The sequence below is a fragment of the Bradysia coprophila genome (assembly GCF_014529535.1).
Source record: "Bradysia coprophila strain Holo2 chromosome X unlocalized genomic scaffold, BU_Bcop_v1 contig_20, whole genome shotgun sequence".
Classification (NCBI taxonomy): domain Eukaryota; kingdom Metazoa; phylum Arthropoda; class Insecta; order Diptera; family Sciaridae; genus Bradysia; species Bradysia coprophila.
In genome coordinates this window covers 6,084,148-6,106,291 of record NW_023503307.1, presented here as the reverse complement: position 1 = coordinate 6,106,291, position 22,144 = coordinate 6,084,148, and the positions used below count along the sequence as shown (strand labels likewise).

Here is a 22,144-nt window from a genome sequence, read left to right as displayed (position 1 = left end):
GCAAATTTGGACCCTACATTTAGGCGGAAGATATTCTCTTGTTGATGATTTCTCTGAACCAAAATCTTTTTTTTTTAGTAAAACCATTAAAGCACGCGAAAATGTGTCATTTTTAAGGGGAAAATTGGTGTGTGGGTGGTAACATGCCTTTGCTGATTGTGTAAATTTATGAATCTGCACAGCTTTCTGCACAGTGGGTTGAGTTATGACTCAGAAACAAATTTTTCCTTTAAAAGTAACACATTTTTTCGTGTTTTAATGATTTCAGAAATTTGATTTAGAAAATCATCAAAAGCGAATTTTTCCGCCCAAATGTAATGACTTAATTGTTTATTTTCGTCAACGCTGTGCTGTTGTACCATACGTTAGTACTAATAATAGCTGTCGAGTCGATAACAGATTATAAAGTCGTCAGCAAAAGATTAAAATGAATAAAATCTACGCAACATTTTTCAATTAATTTTTTTTTTATTTGCTTATTTTCATAGAATAAGTTGATTGTTGATACATTTCTTGTGATCTATGATTTATTGATATATACATTAAAGAGCAGTCAGTAATGAGTGATGAGTAATATGTAATATGATAATAAATTCCAAACACATTTACTTTACAGAAACGACTAATCATCTGTTATCGACTGCAACCACAAAAATATGCGATGAGATTGTGGTCTTACATGGTAAAGTGATTGGTTAATCAAATGAAGTAATAGATTTGTTCTTTTGGAATTTTTGTTGCTTTGCAAAAACAAATCCTTTTGATGTTGTCAAATATGTACCGATTAACCGTTAAACTTATCAACCAATATTCAAAGGATTAAACGCTACATTTTAAGCTGAAAACTGAACAAAATATTTTTTGATCGTATACTGTAATACCTATAGATCAATAAAAGGTTTTGTCTACAGCTACAGCACTAAGCAATACATTAAACAGATGAAGTAACAGATTCAGAGATCAAATCGCGACATGCTGCAGTATCATGAAAAATACAATCAGAAATTTAAACAAATTTTGCTCGTATAGTCTTTAAATAATTTGTTATTATTGAATAAAATAAATAGAAAATCGAGTTAGTCAGTTAAATGTTGAGGTGTCACAAGGTTAACGCAAATGTATTACCATTCTATGGATTTTTAAAATTTTATATGTTAATCAAATCAAAGTTAATTGGTATCCACCTGTGAGACAACAAACACAATCCAAGCTTATCATTAAAATGATCTTTGTTTGCAAAATTGATCGCAAGGGTTTGAACGAAAACGCAGTGATTCGCATTCGGTAAAGGAACGCTCTCTCCGAGTTATTCCCTTGACTGAAAGTCAGGGTCTTATGAAAGAAAATACCCTTAAATGTCCGTAACGCTAAGTTCACTTTGATATTTTGAAATTGTTCCACATTGGCAAAAAACGTTAAATACAGAAAACGTCCGTACACTTGTGGACTCGATAACTCGAGTAATTCTTTACCGATTTGCAAAATTTTGGTTTTAATCGACGGAGAATGAAAATCATGAGGTTAAGTTCGTAGATGGGCAATATTGGAGTAATGAGATGGGAGTAATTCTCAAGAGATTTTTTTACTTGTTACCGCGATAACTTCCATAATTCTTATCCGATTTTCAAAGATTTTGTCTTAATCGACGAAGATTGAAAATCTTGAGGCTGAGTTTGCAGATGGATAATGTTCGAACAACGAGATGGGAGAAATTCTACACAGACGCTTTTCCTTGTGGACTCGATAGCTCGAGTAATTCTTTACCGATTTGCAAAATTTTGGTTTTAATCGACGGAGAATGAAAATCATGAGGTTAAGTTCGTAGATGGGCAATATTGGGATAATGAGATGGGAGTAATTCTCAAGAGAATTTTATTCCTTGTTACCGCGATAACTTCCCTAATTCTTATCAGATTTTAAAACTTTTTGTGTTATTCGACGAAGATTGAAATTCTTGAGGTTGAGTTTGCAGATGGATAATGTTAGAACAACAAGATGGGAGAAATTCTACACAGACACTTTCTCTTGTTACCGCGCGATAACTTGAGTAATTTTTACCCGATTTTCAAATTTTTTGTTTTAATTGACAGAGAATGATATTGGAGTAGCGAGTTTGGAGTAATTGTAAATATAACTTGTTTATGTTTACCACGACATTTTTGCAACGGATTTCCAGAAAAATTTCTTATTTGACGAGTAGTGAAATTCTGGATTTCTGGTCTAACAATTAAGAAGTACTTCCCAAAAGAGTTTTTGCTTGCTTGAGAAACCGATAGCTCGAGTAATTCTCAGAGGCTTAAAAAATCAATTTCGACCAGTAGCGTAATTCATGTGGTTAAATTCGAACATTGGAATTTAATTGGACTAGTAATCTGGGATATACGACAATTTTTGCGTGAAATCCGTATTCTTAAAAGAATTTTTTTCGTTCCTAAAATGTTTGAACGAGTGTGAACTTTGTGGCCAGAGCGAAGCGAGGGCCATAATTCACACGAGTTATATTTTTTTCAAGAGGTAGGCAGGAAATACGCCAAATTATACTCAGACACTTTTCCTTGTTATCGTGATAACTTAAGTAATTTTTACCCGATTTTGAGTTCGTAGATGGATAATATTGGAGTAGTGGAGTAGTTGGAGTATAATTGTAAACACAACTTGTTACCGCGACATTTTTGCAACGGATTTCCAGAAAAAAAAATTATTCGACGAGTAAGTGAATCTGGATTTCTGGTCGAACAATCTAGAAGTCTAGAACAATCTTGCTTGCTTGATAACACGATAACTCGAGTAATTCTCAGAGGCTTCGAAAATCGCAGATTTTAAAATATTAAGTGTTTTCGACCAGTATCGTAATTCATGTGGTTAAATTCGAACATTGGACTTTATTGGACTGGTAATCTGCGATATACGACAATTTTTGCGTGAAATCGCGTTCTTAAAAGAAATTTTTCGTTCCTAAAGTGTTTGCACGAGTGTGAATTTTGCCAGAGCCGTAATTCACATGAGTTTTTTTTCAAGAGGTAAGCAAGAAATGCGCCACCTGTTCAGCGCTTTTAGTAGATTATATAGGACACTCAACTTAGGAGTAAGACATCGCTCGCTGGACCTTCAACTCATAGCTCTTTTTGTTTCTTCAGGAAATTAAATAAATATGATAGAAAACTAAGGCTGGAATTATAGAAAAAAATAGCCAGTCAAGGGATCTGACCCACCCAAGAGGTGGGGCCTAGTGTATTACACTTTGTAATGCATGCGACAATTAGTGTTCCCTCCTGGAAGAAAGAAGAGGTAGGAAAAGTGACAAACTCTGAACCTAACATCAGAGATTTCGTGGATCTTATTTAGGTATTTTCGCAGTCAGACGAATTATGTGATACGATAACAAATGAAAAGATGAAAAATAGAGTTTCTTGTGTATTTTATTTTGTTGATCCGAGGCGAACCCGAGGTAAATAAACACACGAAAACGAGACTTTTAATTTTTGTTTCAAGCTATGTATAGTAATTTACATAACAAGTCCACTTTTCGCATGAATTTTGTTAACACAAAGCAAAGCCGATGACAACAATCACACGAAAATGTGACTTTTCAACTTTTTATCCCTTGTTATGTAAATTACTTTACATACTACATGGGTCGAAAACCGTACTTTTCATCCCTAGGCTTGTAATAAACCATTTTTTACCATAGGGAAAACGAAAGCATGTAAGTGTATATTGTCAACGAAGAAGGTGCGATTATCCGTGTCCGTGTGCGATTTGTTGTAAGTAAATCTTGTCAAAGCACCTAGTACAACAGTAATAGTAGTTGCAATGGTATTATTGTTATTAAATAGACTACAATTGTGACACACCAATTGTTCCATTACTATGTCAGATGCTTTGATCTGGGGCTTTAAGTGTATAAGAAACATAAGCTCGAATGCAGGTAGAACTTGTGGAAGTTCTTTAAAAAGGTAACAGTTTCTAAGTTACTTTTAGGTTTCTAAGCTAGAAGGAAGCTTAGAAGGAATAAATAAAATCTATTTCAATTTACAGATAACCCTAATCAAATTTGTGACGCAATTTGCTTCAGCTGGTCCACTAACACAACCCCACTGCTTTATACGAGTTTTATGAGTTGTTTGAATGGATCAGCTGTAAAAGAGCTGAAACAAATTTCGTTCCAAGTTAAGTTAACTGTAAGAACAAATCACTAAACAAATTTGGTATGATACTTGAAGTAATAAAAGAAAGGCGAAACAATTAAACTAAATTCGTAATTCTCGCATCAATTGTTTCAAACCATCCAACATGTATAATCGACTATTAGCAAATAATTTTAAGAGGTTCTCGCTCATATTACATTTTAATAGCATGTGAAAGCACACAATTTATTAAATGCGCTCAACCTTCTACATATTGAAGGTATTCGAATTTATGGCTACGGTACGATTTTTATTGTTAAAGAACTTCTTGGTAGGGACCAGTGCCACGCAATATCACGCTATATATTTTGTGTCATTGCAACATCTCATTGTATCTCTCATTGTAATGTTGAATGTAAGATCATTTACCAGTTGTCTCACAATGGTGAATTGAAGAATTCCCGACACCACAAGGAAAACGATCTAATAAATTAAATTTAAATTCTCTCGATAAATGGTGTACCAACACTGAAACCAATTTTAATGCTACCCATGGTAACCATACAACAAATCAATGTTATAGCATTTTGGAATAGAAATTGTCAGAGGGTTTGGATCTATGTGCAAAAAGATCTTAGACTTCTTTCAGTGTGTATCTGTGTGGTCTCTAACTGATTATTATCCGCAAAGTTTTCTCTGAATGGATGTCGATCTTTCCTAACGTTTTTTTTGCCATGTTTTGTAATTGAATCAATCGCAAAACGAAAACAAGCAAAGTCTAACAGCAACTAAACTAATAAAATCACATTGCCCAATACAGCATCAAGAGTTGTGGTCACTTTTTATGGGTGCAATCGCATACTCGTATTATTTGCTTTAATTGATTTCGCGAGCGGCATTGAAATAATATTCAGATTTTTCTGCAATTTGCAAATTTTAACTGGCTTACAAAAATTGTTCGTAAAAATTTTCTTATTTTACTTGTACCGCTTTTAAAATCAACCGACGACACAACATTGCAAATTTCAATTCGTCGCACTTAATATGCGTTGCGCGTAGAAATGTTCTCAAATCAGATTAAACATAACATTTATTTTCATTGGCAATTTTGTAGTTATTTTACAGCGAGAGTTAATACAACACTAAAAGAAACCATGGCTCATGATGGAAACAAATATTTGAAAAATTGGTAAAATAAAGAGAAAAAAAATGATTAGCCGGGGATTTTAGACAAACGAAGCACCTGGTGTCGTTCTTTTTTATATTGATGTCTTCATCTTTGGTTTAATGATTAATGTTGAACTCAAAGATCTTTCATGTTATTTAAGAATGAGCTTGCGACAATTTCGAACGGTCGAAATTCAAGCTAAATTACTCGCTTTGCTCATTCCAATTTTCATTAACATTTCCCAATTTTTTGGACCACTCTAAACGATGATTTTTTTTTAGAATTTTAGTTGGATTATGATCCGCGCCCTTGGCTTCAGATCACAATCACCAGCTCGTCAAAATAAAAATTTCGACACAGTTGCATAATGTTTATTAAATGCTTAGACCAAATTTCTTGTTTGGTTTGTAATAAGCCAAACTCAACCCTTGGGAAAACAAAAGCATGTAATACTGTATTACTTCCGAGGTTCCAAGTTGTGTATTTGATAAGTGGCGTGTTACAGCCCGACCCGAATGGGAGAGCTGTATTCCCCTCTTGTCAAATAACAACTTGGAACCTCGCAAGTACAATGCTTTATGTGATTAGGCAATGTAATTGAAAATGAAACATGCCGTAACACGTAAATCTCTTTTATTACATACGCGCGGTGTTCGGATGTCAAAATTACTTACCTAGAAGTTTAATTCAAAAATTACACTTCAGTTCTATGTTGTTGTCTCGTTTTTGCTTATGTGATAAAATAGAGTACACACTTGTCACTATTAGTCTCGGCAAGCCTCGACTTCTTCGTGACAAGTGTGTAATATATATTATCACATACGCGCGGTGTTCGGCTGTCAAAATTACTTAACAAGTTTAATTCAAAAATTACATTTCAGTTCTATGTTGTTGTCTCATTTTCGCTTATGTGATAAAATAGAGTACACACTTGTAACTATCAGTCTCGGTAAGCCTCGACTTCTTCGTGAGAAGTGTGTACTAAGTACTATATATTACTTTACTAGTGAGGTAATGTGGCCGTATCTGTGAAGACCCTTTCCCTCGCTCGTTCGTAAAGTAAAACGCCATACTTTACACGTGAAATAATTTGATATCTTGTATCACGATGAGAAAAAGTACCTCGGTCTGTACGAGATATCAAATTACTTCACTGGTATAGTAATGTACTATTGATCGCATTACTTGATAGACCAGATTAAACTCTGTGCGTTTTTGCCAGATCAGTTACATAAATGGGGCAGCTATTTGTAACACTTTGAGATATTTTCACTAAATCTGAACAAACTTCGGTAAACTTTTCCCTGAAAGCTATTAATAAGACTCGTAGTTTGAGCCCGATATCTCTGAGCTAGATATGACCATGAAGGTAAGTGCTTTCTACTACTTTATATGATAAGGTATTACTTCAACTTAAAACCTCTTGAAATAGTTATTTATGCAATCGATGTGTAATATACGATTATGCATCTCTCGCCAAAAATTGTTATCTTCACGTGTGGCCATTACAAATCTCGCCTTCGGCTCATTGCAAGGCGAGATTTGTAATGGCCACACGTCAAGATAACAATTTTAGCATTTTATGTTACAGTTGCATCTAAAGTTTGCAAATTTTGCATATGAGTTACAAATTTAAGAATCACATTTCTTGACCAATGGGAAGCTGTATTCATCGACTCAACTCACCAAACTAATCTGATCGACCAAAATCTGTTTTTGTCGTGAGGCCAAGTACAGTATCTCTTTTTACTGCAACACCAAGTCTGGTTTCCACTTTAAAATGTTCGCAGTAAGAGAGCACCCTGAAGGATTTCTATTGGTTGAAATTCGTCTCTCTCGTTTGTTAACCAATAAAAATCCTTACGAAAAACTCTTACATTTTAAATCATCTACCATTTGTAACAATTTTCCAAAGCAATAGTTTCTGTAATGTGACTGTAATGTAACATTCACACTCAGATATATACTCTCGCACACTATCAAACTCGTGCAATCAAGTCTGACTTACTTGACCAAGTATGTAACTATCAGCAAAATCGGTTCAGATTTAGTTTAAATTTCCTATAAAAAAAGTCACAAAAGTGTAACGCATCTGCTGAGTTCCTCCACCACACAGGTCTTACTTCGCGTTCACAACTTCTCAGGTTTTTATTGGAAAAATAATAGATTGGTGTGTTATCGAGGTGTAAACGCCTCTAAAAAACCATCTCAGACATAATCGTGATCTTAGTAAATGAATCCGGAAAGGAATGCCTCTGATTTCGATGACATCCCTGTCTGTTAAAGAAACAATGCCACCACAAGTTTCTTGGTTGAAAAATATTTTTTTGATTCATTTATTGTCCTTTTAACATCAAAAACATGGTAGAAACAGCAAATGTTATTGAAAACACAAAGCCATCGACAATACTAGAAGCAGAACCTGGTGCCTCTGTAGTCGTTATTCCAGCCCAATTGTTGAAACAATTTTGTAACCTTTCATCGTTTTGTAAATTAGAGCTATAACTGAAGAATGTGTTAGTACAATTATTCCACAGTAAGTTAACAGTTTCCATTGTATTAGGAAAGTGATCGAAAATTTCTCTCTCAATTTCCGAGATTTCATTGAACTGTAAGTCAATATTTTGAAGATATGGATGATGACCGAAAGAATTAGCATTAAGGCGCTGTATGCGATTTCCACTGAGTATGAGATCACCTCTAAGCGCTGTTCTGTTAAAACCAATATTGGTCAGACTTGCAAAAACTCCTTCGGGAAGTTCTTCTATTGCATTGTAGCTCAAGAACAATTGCGTCAGATTCGTTTGATCAACGAAAACGTTAGATGGAATCGATCGTATCCCTGTTGATTGAATTCCCAGGTCATTCAAATTTACGAGTTGCTTGAAAGTGTCTTCATGCAGATTGGTGATACGCTGGCCGGTGAATCCTAAACTTTCCAAATTCGTTAAATGGCTAAACGCATCACCTGGTATATCATGGCCAATATTCGAAAAATAAATTGATGTCAATGACGAAGGTAGATCGTTCCAACCGATGAAGTCAACATCAATTTGCCCATCACTACCGATCTGTAGATCATTTAATTCGGTGAATTGTGCGAAGAAAGCTAAGTCGAATGACCTAAATCTGTTTCGAAGCACTCTAATCGATTTTAAGCTACCGTGGCCGTTTAATAAGTTAGTTATGACGAACGAATCAGATATTGAATTTTGCGATAAATCGACTTTTTCCAAACGGACTGCATTTGCGAGTAGATCTCTATCAACGTTTGCAATGTAATTCGATCGAAAAATAAATTCTTTCAGATTTGTCATGTTTCGGAGTAGATTTGGTGGTAACGCGCCAAATAGTCCACTAGTCGAAATCACTTCAAATATTTCTAAATTCGATGTGCTACCAAAAATTTCTTCAGGTATTGATGTTAAGTAGACGTTGAATGACGCATCGAATTGCCGTAAATTCCAACAATTCTGAAGCATTCTCGGCGGAAACGTTTCCAACGGATTGAAGCCAATGTAAATGCGGTCAAGATTGTCGCAAACATCGAATGCATTTTCGTTGATGTGCGATACACCACCCATAGCCAGGTACTTCAAATTTCTAAATTTTCGCAAAACTTCCCCATTGAAATAGGAAATGGAAACATTTCGATGAATCAATGTTTCAACATCAAAGTCACTGTGATCGGGCAGGTGGTCTCCATTAATTACAAGAACTTGATCGGGTGAATTAATTATCACATTGTGTAGGTCACACGTGTAACTGTTCGAATCGTAATAGTAAATACAGAGACCGTCAACTGTAACATTTTGTGCAGATATGATTTGGAGCCGAGTTACTATTCCAACAATGACGAGTGTTGTTAGTAGCTTCGAGTTTCTGAAATCAAAACGAAAGTCGTAACGAACGGGCTACTCAATAGAACGTTATTTCGTCAATCACACCTCATGATTTCACCTTATTTCTATTAGTCTACAAACCGATTACACTTTAAACGAACTTTGTGTTGCTACTGAACTGGATTTACTCTGATTAGCTGAAAGCGAAACTGATGAAAAAATGTTGTTTTGTACCTGAACAAATCTGATAAAGATAATTGATAAATCGAAAGATAAAGACGTCAATTGCTTAAAGTCCGGATGTATTTTCTGATAGCGCTGGCTATTCATGACGAAATATTCAAAACAAACGTTTGTTTAAACAAATTGTTGCATAGGGTCTTAGTGAGTGTAGCAGAGACAAATAAAGTTTCCAAAATAATGTATATCGGCGGCGATTCCACGTACACTTCAGTCTATCATCAGGTCATGGTATGACATGTGTTATGGGTCATATTGTCACTCAATGTTTGAAAACATAAAATTTGTCTGTTCTGACACTTTAGTTTTTGAGTGTTTATGCCTGACGACAAGTGATTCAACATAATTAAGCAGGTGCCCTTCCAGTATCAAAACGAAAATCGACGTACTTCAAGCGTGGGTGGTACTGAAACTAAACAGTTGTCGCATGTTTCTCCAATAAAAACATTCGTTACTGTATCAGTAATGAAAGTTGTATGTCGGTGTGGTAGCTTTGTCGATTCATTGTTCAGTTGCGCTGCTTTCATTTTGGTTACTGCTCTAACTAAACTCTAGTATTGTATGCAAGAATGTGCATTGTATGCGAGATTGTAAGTGACCGTGGGACATTTAAATAAACTTTTCACGGTCGGTATACGGTAGGTAGGAAGTAGCGGTGCAAGGTCAATTTCCAATTTTATTGTAATCAGCGTGTCAGGTAATCACTTTGTGGAACAAGTCGTGGATTCCTGTCGTGACTCTCGAAGATTCATAACACTCGAGAAACCATTTAGTCTACATCGGATTAGCACAAGAAGGAATTCCTGCCCAGCCTAAGAGTAAAGACGCGTAACTGCTGAATGTGTGACTCTCGACGTCTCATAACTTCGTTGAGTTACTTCAAAAGACTAAAAGTACGTCACATACCAATCGAATAATCGAACATCTTGAGCAGTGCCACATTAAAATTATTGACAAACTGTCTTCTCGAAGTTCACGCATTTGCTTATTGTCACTGTACAGAATCACTGACTTCATTTGCCACAAAATTATCCGAGACAAAATTAAATTAGTTAAACGGGCATTTGAACTCAAAATCTGTTCTGTCGGCATACAAAGGCAACAGCACATTTTTTGTAACCGTTAACATTTATTCAAATCCTAATCTTTCCCGGGTACATAATCTTCATCGTCATCATCTTCCGATCCGAAATCTAAATCATCCAAATTCTGGAATAGCGATTCATCAATTTTAACGCTTTCGATCGGATCGCCAGCTTCCAACAGAAACTTCAAATCGGACTCGTTCAGTGTGTTGTCGCGCAAGAACAATTCCTTACCGGTCAATTTCTTATTGTCGCCGAGCAATTTTTCCCGTTTCGCCGCAATGCCCGTGTCCAATTCGAATTCGTTGCGCCATGCCAGAAAGCTTTCGACCGTTACTCTCGTTCCCTCGAATTTCTTTCGTTCGGCTTCCTCTTCGGCTAGCTTTTTCACCGATAATCGATTCTCCTCTTCCTTTTTATGTTCATCCCAGCGCACATTGAGCCATTCCTGGTTCACAAATTGAAGGTTTGGTGAGGAGTGACTTTTTAAGGACAATGGACATTAATTACCTGTGCACTGCTAACCAGTGAAAATATCATTTCTATTCCAAGATTTTCCGTAATCTGTAATCAAACATACATTATGATCAACGATCGCCTAGCCAAATGACCATAACAATGAACTAGCGGTGTGTGGGTAGAAGAGTAAGTGTCTACGGAAATCAAAACCAAGACACAAATGAATGAAATAGCAATGGTCGTCCTCTGAAGAAATTTCCTTTCTGAACTCAAAAATGGGACCTTAAGGTACTTGATGCAATTTTTTTCGCTCTTTGTGCTCATCAGCTCGGCTCGTTTTTTTCTTCAAAAATTCAAAATTACCGAAGAAGATTCGTTACAAGAACGAAAACAGGGACAAGGCTAGAGTCACAACGAGGTCTTGAAGAAAATGTTGTTCATTGAGAGTTTAGCTACCAAACTGCTGTTATCGGGGATCGTTTATAAAGTGTGTCAAGTTTGAAATGACACCAAATCGCCTCTCACTCCACATGAATGCACTAAATTGAAACACATCTATGAACGGTTACGCACGGCTGGACAACGGATTTCTTCCCTGACATACTTTATGTATGACCTCCTCTTGCAAGGAATGTTTGATTATGAAGACCGAAAGCCGTTATATTCTCGAGTAGTTCAACATTCTTACCGTCTCATTAATATGATCAATTAATCTTGCCGAATACGTATCCTCGAAATTAACATCATCTTCAATTTCAACAAGTGGCGCCGTGTCCGGATATTTTTCCGTGTATGTGAAAACTAAATGACAAGCCAAACCATTGTCTTCATCGGTACTAAACTCCTCCGTAGATATCGGTAATTTGAAGCGGTGAAAAGGCTCTGTAGCTAGAACTGTCGATTGGAAAACAAAAACATTTCAAATGTGTCATAAATATAAGTTGAGGTTAGCAATATTTGTAGGTTGGTTCAACGTACTTTCCATTTCGCCGCAATAAATGGAATCCAATGCTTCGATTTCGTTAGTCTGGTCCTCTTTATAGTTTCGTTCCATGTTGAAGACGGTTAATCTCTACGGTCATAAAAGAAAGTAATTGGAAAACTTATTTTTGAAGTCAGGACTCCAACACCGAGAATATCATAACAAATGTGTCAAATGTCATTGTAGCACAATTTGACGCACCAATTTTTTGCAGAGACATAACAACCAAAACAATTGAAGCGCTGCGATATTTTTGAACAGAAATCCATGCGTTGAGGGTAGCCTGATCGTATGCTAGAATCAATGGTGCGAATTATCCATGAAATCTTATATTTCACATTTTTGTATCTACTTTCAAACAGTGTTACAGTCGGAGAAATATAGATTTCGCGATTTGCCATTTTAAATAACATCGCAAGCGAAGTTTCGAGTTGATCACGAAGGCGGTGTGATCAAAATTTTCCTGTAGTTATTTATCTACCAAGGTATGTATGAAGGTATTTTTTCGCACTAGATGTCGATTGTCGACCCGAGGCGAAGCCAAGGTCGACAAGACGTCGTGTGCAAAAAAATACCGGCATACCTACCGTGGTAGATACAACGTTTTTCGCAATTTCGGGCCATAATCACCTTTCCAATGCAAAACATGTCCTACATTTTGTTCCAAAATTCTTGTGTATACAGAAATTCATTTGAACGATCAAGAAGGCTGCATTATAATACACATTGCAATGTGATGTGAAGAGACGCGTTGAATGAAATCGAGTAGTCAATGCTTAGTAAATACGCTTCAACATTACGTTCGGTATAATTGTGTGACTCTATAGCCGAATGGCTATAGTCGCTGCTTTGTGTTCAAAAACCTTTTGGTGTCGGGGGTTCGATTTCTGGTCAATGCAAGATTTTTATTTATAAACATTTAGCCTTCGTTAAAGGTAATAGGTTCTTTAGCGTGCGAAAAAAAGTTGATATCGCACTGCGTGCGAAAAAAAAGTTAATATCGCACTGTGTCCAGAAATACAGTGAAATAAATGCCTTCAAAACGACATTAAATGGATGCATGGAAAGGTGATGATTATGGACCGGAATTGCGAAAATAACTATAAGTTTATCGCACGCGAATGAAAAGCTCATTTTGAAATTAAGTGAACATACTTGGTAGACTTGGTAGCACAAAAAAATCGCATTTATCGCATGCATAGTATCGCTGTATACAATGTTCATTCCATTCACTTTTGTTGTCAAATACAAAGATTTTTCTCTTTGTTCATTAATTTATTTCCACTTCATTTTCTGAAAAATGTCTACCGAGGACATTGAGAACTACATCAACACAACACTAAAGCCATCCGAGGTGAAAAACTTTCCATGGCTAATTTGCGCCGACGACGAAATGGAAGCAAAATATTATACCGACGAACCATCCGGTAAATGGATGATGTTTTTTCCGAAGGCCCAGATGGATGCAAAGTGGTCAGAGGCCTGTGATCTGTTCCGTCAGGGTAAATTAACGGGCATTTATCAGATGAAAGTCAGCACATCGTATAAAAATGAAAGAGCCTCGAATAAGAAGGAGGGGGTTTTGATTTTCTTTTGCGGTCCAGCAAATAATGAGGCTGTTGTTGTGGAATACGGTAAGAATTTGCTGAATTTCATCGAATATAAGCCGAAGTGGGGCAATATGAGCTATAAAAGCAATGAACAGACAGCATTGGGTACACGAGCAACGGGTCAGGCTGTTAATCATCTTTACAAAATAGATTTAAGACAATGATTTGAAACGTAATTTGAACATAGATTTGTGCGACTGCATTTTTCACAATAGCAATAAATACCGTCGTCGAATAAAACATTTTTTATTTAAAATCTTCTCTAAAAACTTGAACTTTCTGTGTTTCTGCATTTCCTAACTTTCCATCTTGCTAACGCACTTTAAGCATGAGTGTGAGTGGTACTATAGAGTGGTACATTGTCAATGTCATTTGAGATGTCAAATGAGCTGTCATTTTCACAAAGCTAACCACAATGTTACAAAAATTTATATGAAGCTGTCATTGTTTGAGGTTAGCTTTGTGAAATTGACAACTCATTTGACACTATTTTGAGAGAAGAAATCGTTATTTGACACTGATCTATGGAGATAGATATTTCTATTCTACATATAATAAACACGATTAGTTGTGTGGTGTGCCGGCTGGTGATTGAATGAATTTATTGAATCTATACAACCGTAAGGGTTGCTTCGGCCTACTAAATCGTCTTATACTTAGAGGCCGACTACTTTAATATGTATCACTACAGTACTCTGATAGGGTACTGAAACTCGATAGTGTATGTTTATTCTCCTAACACATGCTAATAGTTATTTACATAACAAGGGATAAAAAGTTGAAAAGTAGAGTTTTCGTTTGAATTTTGTCGATCCGAGGCGAAGCCGATGTCAATAAACTCACGAAAACGAGACGTTTCAACATTTATCACGAGTTATGTAATAGTATGTTGTGTTACAAGTATTGTAATGCTGATTTTTTCAGCACTAGACTAGAGGTGTGCACCGCCGATTTTACGCCGGCGCGCCGCCGATTTTTTGCTAAATTTTCGGCGCGCCGCCGCTGAAAAATAATAGCTCACGCCGCCGCCGCCGCCGATTGTATTTTCGTCGCGTCGAAATTTTATACGTTTAGTGCTTTCAGCCATTTTAATGGGCGGCAATGTAAACTTAAATTGAAAAATCTATACAAAAGTGTATGCCTGAGTACAAGGTTTTAGCAAATGTTAAACCTCTCTTAATTTATAAGTCAGGTTTCTTTATGCTGTTTCTATATGCGTAGAAAGGAGTTTTTTGTTAAAAATTTTTTGTTGGAACTTTGGGTTTTTCTTCTTACTTGCACTGTACGACGGTGATTTTGTTTCTGCTGCTACGATAGGGTTATCTTCGAAGTAGTTTTCTATAACGTATCCTATTTCCATCAGTCGATGGCAAGTGTTTTAAGCAAATTTTTGAATACTCGTCCAAAGAAAAATTTTGCTGCTGTCTTGGGAAGGGTATCGATGGATACAACTGAGGATGGTCAGATCACGCTGGCCTGGGACCGACATCGATACCCGAGGTCGAAACAGCATTTGTCTTTTCTGTATCCTCACTTAACGTGAACCCTTGGGTACGTTACTCTATTTTCTGTGCAATGGAATGGAGCGCGGCAGATGGCAAACGACGTTTCTCTTATTGTCTGTTGAAGCAGATAAGAGGAAGAAGAAAGAAAACAAAATTCAGTGAATCAGTCAAAACTGGTTGAATACTACTGTAATTGTAAAGTGGCAAACTTAAGACCTTATGTGGAATTTGGGTGGAAAATGGCGCATATCACATGTTTCAGGAATTTATAAAGTGGAAAATCTTTCCGGTTTCAAGTTTTTTAGTCAAAAGACGAGACACGGGTATCTTTATTTTCAATTTTTAGCTGCTTTATGTAAAAAATTTGGGAAAAAAATCATTTTGGCGTAGTCTATACACTTATTACTTATAAATTTAAGTTTATCTAAATATCTTATTTTCGAAAACCTTCTACTACGATCTCACTCCTACATCGAAGATGGACTAAAGGCAACAGGAACGGTTATTGCATAAATCGAAAGATAATAGTAGTCAGTTTGCGTAAATGACATAAATTGTAAGTTGGAAATAAGAAACCTGCAGAACATCTAGTATGAAGATGTGACTTAAAATTTCCAACTTATAAGTTAACTTATAGCTTATATGTCATTTACGCAAACTCACTAATCATTCTTGGATTCTTTAAATTAGATGTTTTTAAAATAATAGGTCAGTGATTGTACATTCAAAATATAAAATTCCCCTTGCATAAGTGGTTGATACTTCTGATCGCAAGATAGTAAGAATTCAGTGTTCGGAAAAAGGATTGCGCACGCTTTTTCAAATGTTTTTGCATTATTTTCGAAAGTTTAGATTTTTTGTAAATTTATCGGCGCGCCGATCGGCGCACCGCCGCCGACTATAAATTTCTTTCGGCGCGCCGCCGCCGATTCCTTACCAGTCGGCGCACCGCCGCCGACTATTTTAAGATCGGCGCACACCTCTACACTAGACCTAAGTTTTTGGGTCGTGTTCTGAAAAGGATTTTACATGCTTTTGAAACCTAGCCACTTTCGACCCTAGGGAAAACAAAAACATGTAAAATGGCGAGTGCGAATGGAGGCGAGTGCTTGAATCGAATTCGCTAAAAAAAAGTCTCAATCCATAAAAAGCCATAAGTTAGGAACAACGTTTTTTCTAAACGACGTGGAAAATAAGTGACGAAGTCGCGATATTTTAACACTAGTTAGGAAAATAACGCACTTCAAGCAAATGTAATCATCGGTATAGAGTATAAATGGTTTTTTACAGTTGTGTGACACACCGTCAAGTTTCAGTATTTAGAGTGCCACTCATGCTTAAAGTGCGTTGATTTCATTCAAAATATTATGTCAGCTGTCAACTATGATCACTACTTTTGCTTGAAGTGCGTTCATCTTGCTTATGTTACTTGTTCGACAATGAGACATTAAAAATTAAAAATTCCGGATCTATCCATCCAGATTATATCCCTGCTGCATTTTCTACAGTAGGACAATGGGAATCTCATTGTATATAGATGCATAAACCGGTGAACATATATTTTATACGCTCGTTATAGAGTGTTATGATGAAAGAGAAGAAGATATTTTGACAAGTACCCCAAGGCAAGTTAAAATAACTAGTCTTCGGTTTTCTCGCTCTGATCATAACAGTCTATACACATTCTGATTTCTCTGGTTATATGTACCCGAATCAACCGGCATATGTATATTGGACAGAATTGTCAAAAAGACGTCGTGTGTGTTTGAATAAACGTTCTAGAAAATTTCACCGATAGGAGTTTCGAATTTAGCAGTAAAATCAAACAATTTAAAATTAATCAACACATTCAGTAAGTGCTAAAGAACGCTGATATCGAGATGACATTAATTCCATGCTATAATCGAGGATGCGGAAAGGATTTCGATCCAGATACTAATACCGAAGGTAGCTCATATTTTGTTGTTTTGCAATACACACACTCTTCATTTGTACATTAGTTGAGTTCGCCCGATTGAGCAATTCTAACGATTTTTGGTCTAAAATGGGTTACAAGGCCATCCCGTCAATTCTTATTTTCTTTTCTTTTTCCCCTTGATTTTTCAAATACTTAGAATCTTGTCGCTTCCATCCGGGCCTACCATACTTTCATGATGCGTACAAAGGATGGTCATGTTGCAACAAGAAAAGTGTCGACTTTACGGAATTCTTGAATATAAAAGGCTGTCAAGTGTCGAAGCATTCAAATGAAAAACCACCAGAACCGGAGAAGCCCAAACAAGACGTTGTCGTGGAAGAACCGCCACCGATGCCATCTCCTGTAGTCAATTCGGCATTGGAACGCATAGATTTCAATGCACCTCTGACCGTCATAGAACCAACTGTTGCGCCAGCATTAAAGCAAACCATAGACAATATCGGACCGAGTGCGGCCGCTAAGAGTGTAGCTGCTGATAGTAGGTACTGGTGTTTACCGACATAAGACTGTCAATAGTGTTGTCGATTAACAAATTGTTTCATTTACAGTTCAATTCCGGTTGGAACTGTGTGCAAGAATGGAGGTTGCGGTAGTGTTTATGAATCGCCGGTCTCGGACCAATCAATTTGTTGCCATCATCCCGGATGTCCCATATTTCATGAAGGAATGAAATTTTGGTCATGCTGTACAAAGCGGACGTCAGATTTTGCGACGTTTTTAAATCAAAAGGGATGCTCTGAGGGTCAGCACAAGTGGATACAAAGCGTAAGCACCAACTAAGAAACACCAACGGTCCATTACAATCAATTCAATTATTCTATCGTTTCGTATTCTCCGCAGAAAGAAGACTCCGAGGCAATTAGATGCAGATACGATTGGCATCAAACGGCCACGAACGTAGTCATTGCTATCTACGCTAAGTCCTACCATTACGCCAAAAGTTACGTAAAAGTAAATCCGATTCGGCTGGACGTTTGTTTAGTGTTCCCGCAGCAGAGCGATGCCGAATTTACGCTAAATTTAGAATTGAGAGGCGTGATTGATGTTGCACAGACGAAAGTTCAGTTTTTGGGAACCAAAGTGGAAATATCGCTGGCAAAGGCTGAACCGGGTAGCTGGGCGAAATTGGACTTCCCGAAACCGGTTCAGCCGGCACCAAGCATGCCAGCAACGACAAATGTTGACACTAAGTCGGATCCGGATTCGGATGTCGATTTGGACGATATTGAAGCTATGAATGCGGTCACAATTAAAGATATTTGAAGGAAGGATGTGTTGGCGAGCGATTTGTGAAGATTTTGTCTAAGATTTTGCTATGTTTTTTTCCGTTTATTTTTCAACGAAATGTTACAAATAAATGATCCTGCTCTTAATCTCCTGAACATGTTTGTTATTATTTGTGTCGATCATGTTGATTAGGACATCTTACCTTCTACTTATGACCCAACATGACATTATTGACAAAATGAAGAAGCAACATCATTCCATTGACTGAAAATCAGGGTCTAGCGATTCAAATATAGTGCTGGTAATTTTTTTGAAAGTAACCTTTTCAATTTAGTGATGGTAGCCATTTCAGTACCGGTAACTACTTTTGAAAATTCAGTGTCGGTAATTTTAGTGTCGGTACTTTTAGTGTCGGTAACTCTTTTTAGTAATTCTTGGCATCACACAACGTACTTCAAGCAAAAGTGGTTTGAGTGACAGCTGGCCAAATAGAGTACTATTTTGTACGAGAAAATTTTCCAGAATTTTTTGCAGTGCCAAAATTTGTTTGATACACTGTCCCGTTTCAGTACTCTATTTAGAGGACCACTCATGCTTGAAGTGCGTTGCATCACGATAAGTCTGTTACTCGACCGGCTTCAATGAATGTTGTTTTTAGCCCCGTACGAAGTACAAAGGGGCTTATAGCATTACGATGCCGTGTGTAATTGATGGAATACGAAGCAGACGATAAGGGCAAAGTGTTTGCCTATGTTCAGTTCATAGATGTCGAATCCGCAATAAAAATTTTGTCTGTCCGTCTGTCTGTCACGTCGATATCTTAAGTAAATCAAATCCGATTTCAAAAAAAAAAATTCCTGAAAAATAGTCGAAATAGTGAGGCTAAGTTCGAAGATGGGCATATTCGGGTCGGCCCTTCGTGAGTTAGGGCCACCTAAGTGATTTAAGGTCCTTTGGTGATATTTATGGCAAAATAAACGATGGAAATGTAAACGACACGGCAAATCATAGGTATTGTCAATACCAGGATTTTTTTTAAATCGGGTGAGTGGACCGTGACTTAGGGCCTTAGAAGTGAAAGGCTACTCGGCCCTATGTGTATTTTGCATATAAGTCGAGTAAAATTGATCCGTTTTTCCTAATTTTTGTTTCATTTGAAATGTAATCGAACACCGAATAGAATGTTGTTGAAAAAAAAAATTGGGTCCTTGGACTAAGGCCGCTACTAGGGCCCTGTGTGTATTTTACATATAACTCGAGTAAATTTCATCCGTTTTTCGTAATTTCATTTGGAAGGTACACAAAGGCCGAACAGAATGTAGTTGAAAAAAATTTTAAATTTAGGTCCTCGGACTAGGGCTGCTACTAGGGCCCTATGTGTATTTATACTCAATAAATTAAAATTTTAGGGCTATTTGAAATTTTTGTTTCATTTGAAAGGAACGTCGCACGGGGCTTCGTAATTGCGCTATGCGCAATTTCTAAAATGTACACATTTCATAATAATTTTACTTTAACTACACTCACGGGCGCAATAGGCTTACGGTTAAAGTAGGGTGACAGACGCACTAGGGTCACGTACGCAAAAGATTGTACGGGGCAAAGTCGCAGCAAACGCTCTGACTGTTCTGATGTAGCTTAAGCAAAGGATGATCGCACTCGCACGTTAGGTCAGTTGCGAGTTAATAAAAAATGAAGTTCGTTGAGCAGAGGCAGTTTCCCGGGAACGAGGTCTATACTACTAAGAGTTGATTCAACGAATTCCTTGCATAAAATTAGATTTGTCAGTTGAAAAACAAAGGAAAATTTGTATCGAGTTGTAAACTTTCCAACAGTTTACTATTGACACTTACCGATTTCTGTAATATATTTCGACATTTGAGAAATTTAGATCCCGCAAGGAGCGCATTAATTGATAACTCACCCTTCAACGCATAATAGTACATTACTGTCCAGCTATAGGACATTTTTTGTTGAGGCGTGTGGGAAGATTGTTTTTTGAGAAGAAGGCGAAAAACTGGTTTTGAGCGAGACAGTAGTCGTTTTCTGGCCGTAAGACAACAAAAACATTATTGATGTTTATAAACGAAAGAACTCGTTTGATGTTAAGGATTATACGCGTTGTTGGACCGCATATTGCTTGTAAATTCAATAGATTCTTAGCGACCGAAAAACCGCAGTTTTCGAATGCTCAAAAACCGATTATCCGATCCGGTTTAAAAATTTAAATCGGTTTGCATTCATAAATTTTACGTCGTAAGTGAATATGCATTTTCGAAAGCAAGATTTGAAAAGAAAAAGATAAACTGCCACGTCCGGGGATCGAACCCGGGCCTTCTGTCGTAAGTGAAAATCGTGATCTCAGTCCTATCAAAAGTATGACTTTTGAGTCTGTGATGGTAGTAGAACTTATACGCCTATCCGGCATTTAAAACGACAGTCGTCGCTTCCGAGAATTCTGCATAATTAAACTTGGATGTGGATTTAGTGTAATTGCATGCCGAGTACATCGGTGCGATGTTCAATTTTAAGGGTGAACCAGGTTCACTGAACCTTTGATCAAGTTCTGTTTCGGCGGTTCTTTCATCCAGTAATGCAAAGGAATTGTTTTTAGCATCGCTCAAGAGCGTATATTCTCGTTTGTCAATTACAGATTGTTTACGTAACCGTGCTAACCAATGGAACTTAGATCGGCTTGATTTTGAAATGTAATCCGATTAACGAAAATACCAAACATTTGAGATCTTGAACCAAATAGTAGAAAGAACGCAGTCCTTCCGAATCCTTGGACTGGTTCACATCGACCAGTGATCCGGTCTTTGATGTTGTGAATGATATATGCTCATCGCCAATGACAATCTCCAATTCCTGGAAACGAATCGAAAACAATTTGGTGAACCCACTTCATACCTAACCTCAATTCAAATTTAATAATGTTACTTGTCTGCCCACACGATCCGGTGGCGGCCACAATGAATCATCTTCAGCCATGATTTCTGAATCCAAAATTACTCGCTTCAATTCTTCCATCACTGAATGGTGGACGTAAGCTTCCTTTCGGATCATGGTGTCATTCTTGTAGTTGGAATTGTTTGCGTACCGCAATTTGCCGTCCGGACGAAATTCGAATTCCAGAAACTCATGGCCGAACTTGCCCTTATGTCCAACGTAATAACGAAGGTAGAAGTCTTCGGTCGACATCTGGGTGTTTTCCAATCTAATATCCAAAAATACCACTATGTTTGGTGGCAGATCGAGTTTGAAAACAAAAATAAATGGAGACAGCACCGAATGACAGATGAAGTGAAAATGCGATGGTTTTTGAAAGTGCGTTCAAAGGTGCGTCTCTGGCAAAATGCGATGTTTAATTATACGCGCACAATCTATATGCGTTGCGAGCGTTAAATTGTTGATGTGAATATTTTTCAAATTAATTTAAGTGACAACCCTGGATGTAAGCTTCCCTTCGGATCATAGTGTCATTCTTGTAGTTTGAGTTGTTTGCGTAACCGGTAACCCAGATATATTCTTCACACTACATAGGGTAAAATTACCAAATACAAGCCCCTGCTGTAGTTCGAGCACTCTGTTGTATTTTCTATTGAATGTTTATTAGTAAATTTGTAGATTCGTAAATTCCAGGGAGCCCGAAAAATAGTTCCTTCTGACTGATCTCATACAATCGTTACCGAAACCTCAAAGACTAGTAGCTTAAAATAGCAATGAATATAAACCACCCAGGTATGGTCTAATGTCACATAGGAGGAAATAACGATTTTAAAAACGGATTCTTCTCATATTCTTTTGACAAAAATATTGACTGCGTTCAAGATAAATCGACAGATTTAGAAGAATCGGCCACACCTGGTATGTACATTCATTGCCAAATAGGTGTAAAGAGAGATTCTTTGTAAAACAGCC

At 37.0% G+C, this 22,144-nt stretch overlaps 4 protein-coding genes and 1 long non-coding RNA gene across 5 annotated transcripts; 1 reads left to right on the top strand and 4 right to left on the bottom strand.

The window, feature by feature from the left end:
- Nucleotides 1-7,601: 7,601 nt before the first annotated feature.
- LOC119068539 (platelet glycoprotein V-like) lies at nt 7,602-9,348 on the bottom strand. The gene is made up of 2 exons (XM_037172155.1): nt 9,243-9,348; nt 7,602-9,177 (listed from the first exon to the last, which is right to left on the bottom strand). The coding sequence occupies exons 1-2, from the start codon at nt 9,245-9,247 to the stop codon at nt 7,632-7,634; spliced, it is 1,551 nt and encodes a 516-aa protein (XP_037028050.1). The 5' UTR covers nt 9,248-9,348; the 3' UTR covers nt 7,602-7,631.
- Nucleotides 9,349-10,482: 1,134 nt separating this feature from the next.
- Nucleotides 10,483-12,082, bottom strand: LOC119068561 (RWD domain-containing protein 1). Its single transcript, XM_037172189.1, has 4 exons — nt 11,900-12,082; nt 11,610-11,815; nt 10,973-11,026; nt 10,483-10,910 (listed from the first exon to the last, which is right to left on the bottom strand). Exons 1-4 carry the CDS (start codon nt 11,973-11,975, stop codon nt 10,518-10,520), a joined length of 729 nt encoding a protein of 242 aa, XP_037028084.1. The 5' UTR covers nt 11,976-12,082; the 3' UTR covers nt 10,483-10,517.
- A 2,329-nt stretch (nt 12,083-14,411) lies between these two features.
- LOC119068920 lies at nt 14,412-22,090 on the bottom strand. Its single transcript, XR_005086249.1, has 3 exons — nt 22,045-22,090; nt 18,702-18,703; nt 14,412-14,424 (listed from the first exon to the last, which is right to left on the bottom strand). It is a non-coding gene; the product is annotated as an uncharacterized LOC119068920 (long non-coding RNA).
- LOC119068918 (cysteine and histidine-rich domain-containing protein) lies at nt 16,750-18,374 on the top strand. Its single transcript, XM_037172780.1, has 4 exons — nt 16,750-16,965; nt 17,133-17,478; nt 17,545-17,761; nt 17,837-18,374. The coding sequence occupies exons 1-4, from the start codon at nt 16,899-16,901 to the stop codon at nt 18,257-18,259; spliced, it is 1,053 nt and encodes a 350-aa protein (XP_037028675.1). The 5' UTR covers nt 16,750-16,898; the 3' UTR covers nt 18,260-18,374.
- LOC119068919 (protein mago nashi-like) lies at nt 20,827-21,597 on the bottom strand. The gene is made up of 2 exons (XM_037172782.1): nt 21,164-21,597; nt 20,827-21,091 (listed from the first exon to the last, which is right to left on the bottom strand). Exons 1-2 carry the CDS (start codon nt 21,422-21,424, stop codon nt 20,909-20,911), a joined length of 444 nt encoding a protein of 147 aa, XP_037028677.1. The 5' UTR covers nt 21,425-21,597; the 3' UTR covers nt 20,827-20,908.
- Nucleotides 22,091-22,144: the final 54 nt, after the last annotated feature.

Bases quoted from the DNA above. Each gene is read 5' to 3' on its own strand.
- LOC119068919 (XM_037172782.1), bottom strand. From the start codon at position 21,424: ATGTCGACCGAAGACTTCTACCTTCGTTATTACGTTGGACATAAGGGC. The intron at 21,092-21,163 runs GTAACATTATTA...ATTCGTTTCCAG, and splicing joins CGGATCGTGTGGGCAGACAA to GAATTGGAGATTGTCATTGG.
- LOC119068918 (XM_037172780.1), top strand. From the start codon at position 16,899: ATGACATTAATTCCATGCTATAATCGAGGATGCGGAAAGGATTTCGAT. The intron at 17,479-17,544 runs GTACTGGTGTTT...TTTCATTTACAG, and splicing joins AGTGTAGCTGCTGATAGTAG to TTCAATTCCGGTTGGAACTG. The intron at 17,762-17,836 runs GTAAGCACCAAC...TATTCTCCGCAG, and splicing joins AGCACAAGTGGATACAAAGC to AAAGAAGACTCCGAGGCAAT.
- LOC119068561 (XM_037172189.1), bottom strand. From the start codon at position 11,975: ATGGAACGAAACTATAAAGAGGACCAGACTAACGAAATCGAAGCATTG. The intron at 11,816-11,899 runs GTACGTTGAACC...TCCAATCGACAG, and splicing joins TTATTGCGGCGAAATGGAAA to TTCTAGCTACAGAGCCTTTT. The intron at 11,027-11,609 runs GTAAGAATGTTG...GTTTGATTACAG, and splicing joins TTGATCATATTAATGAGACG to ATTACGGAAAATCTTGGAAT.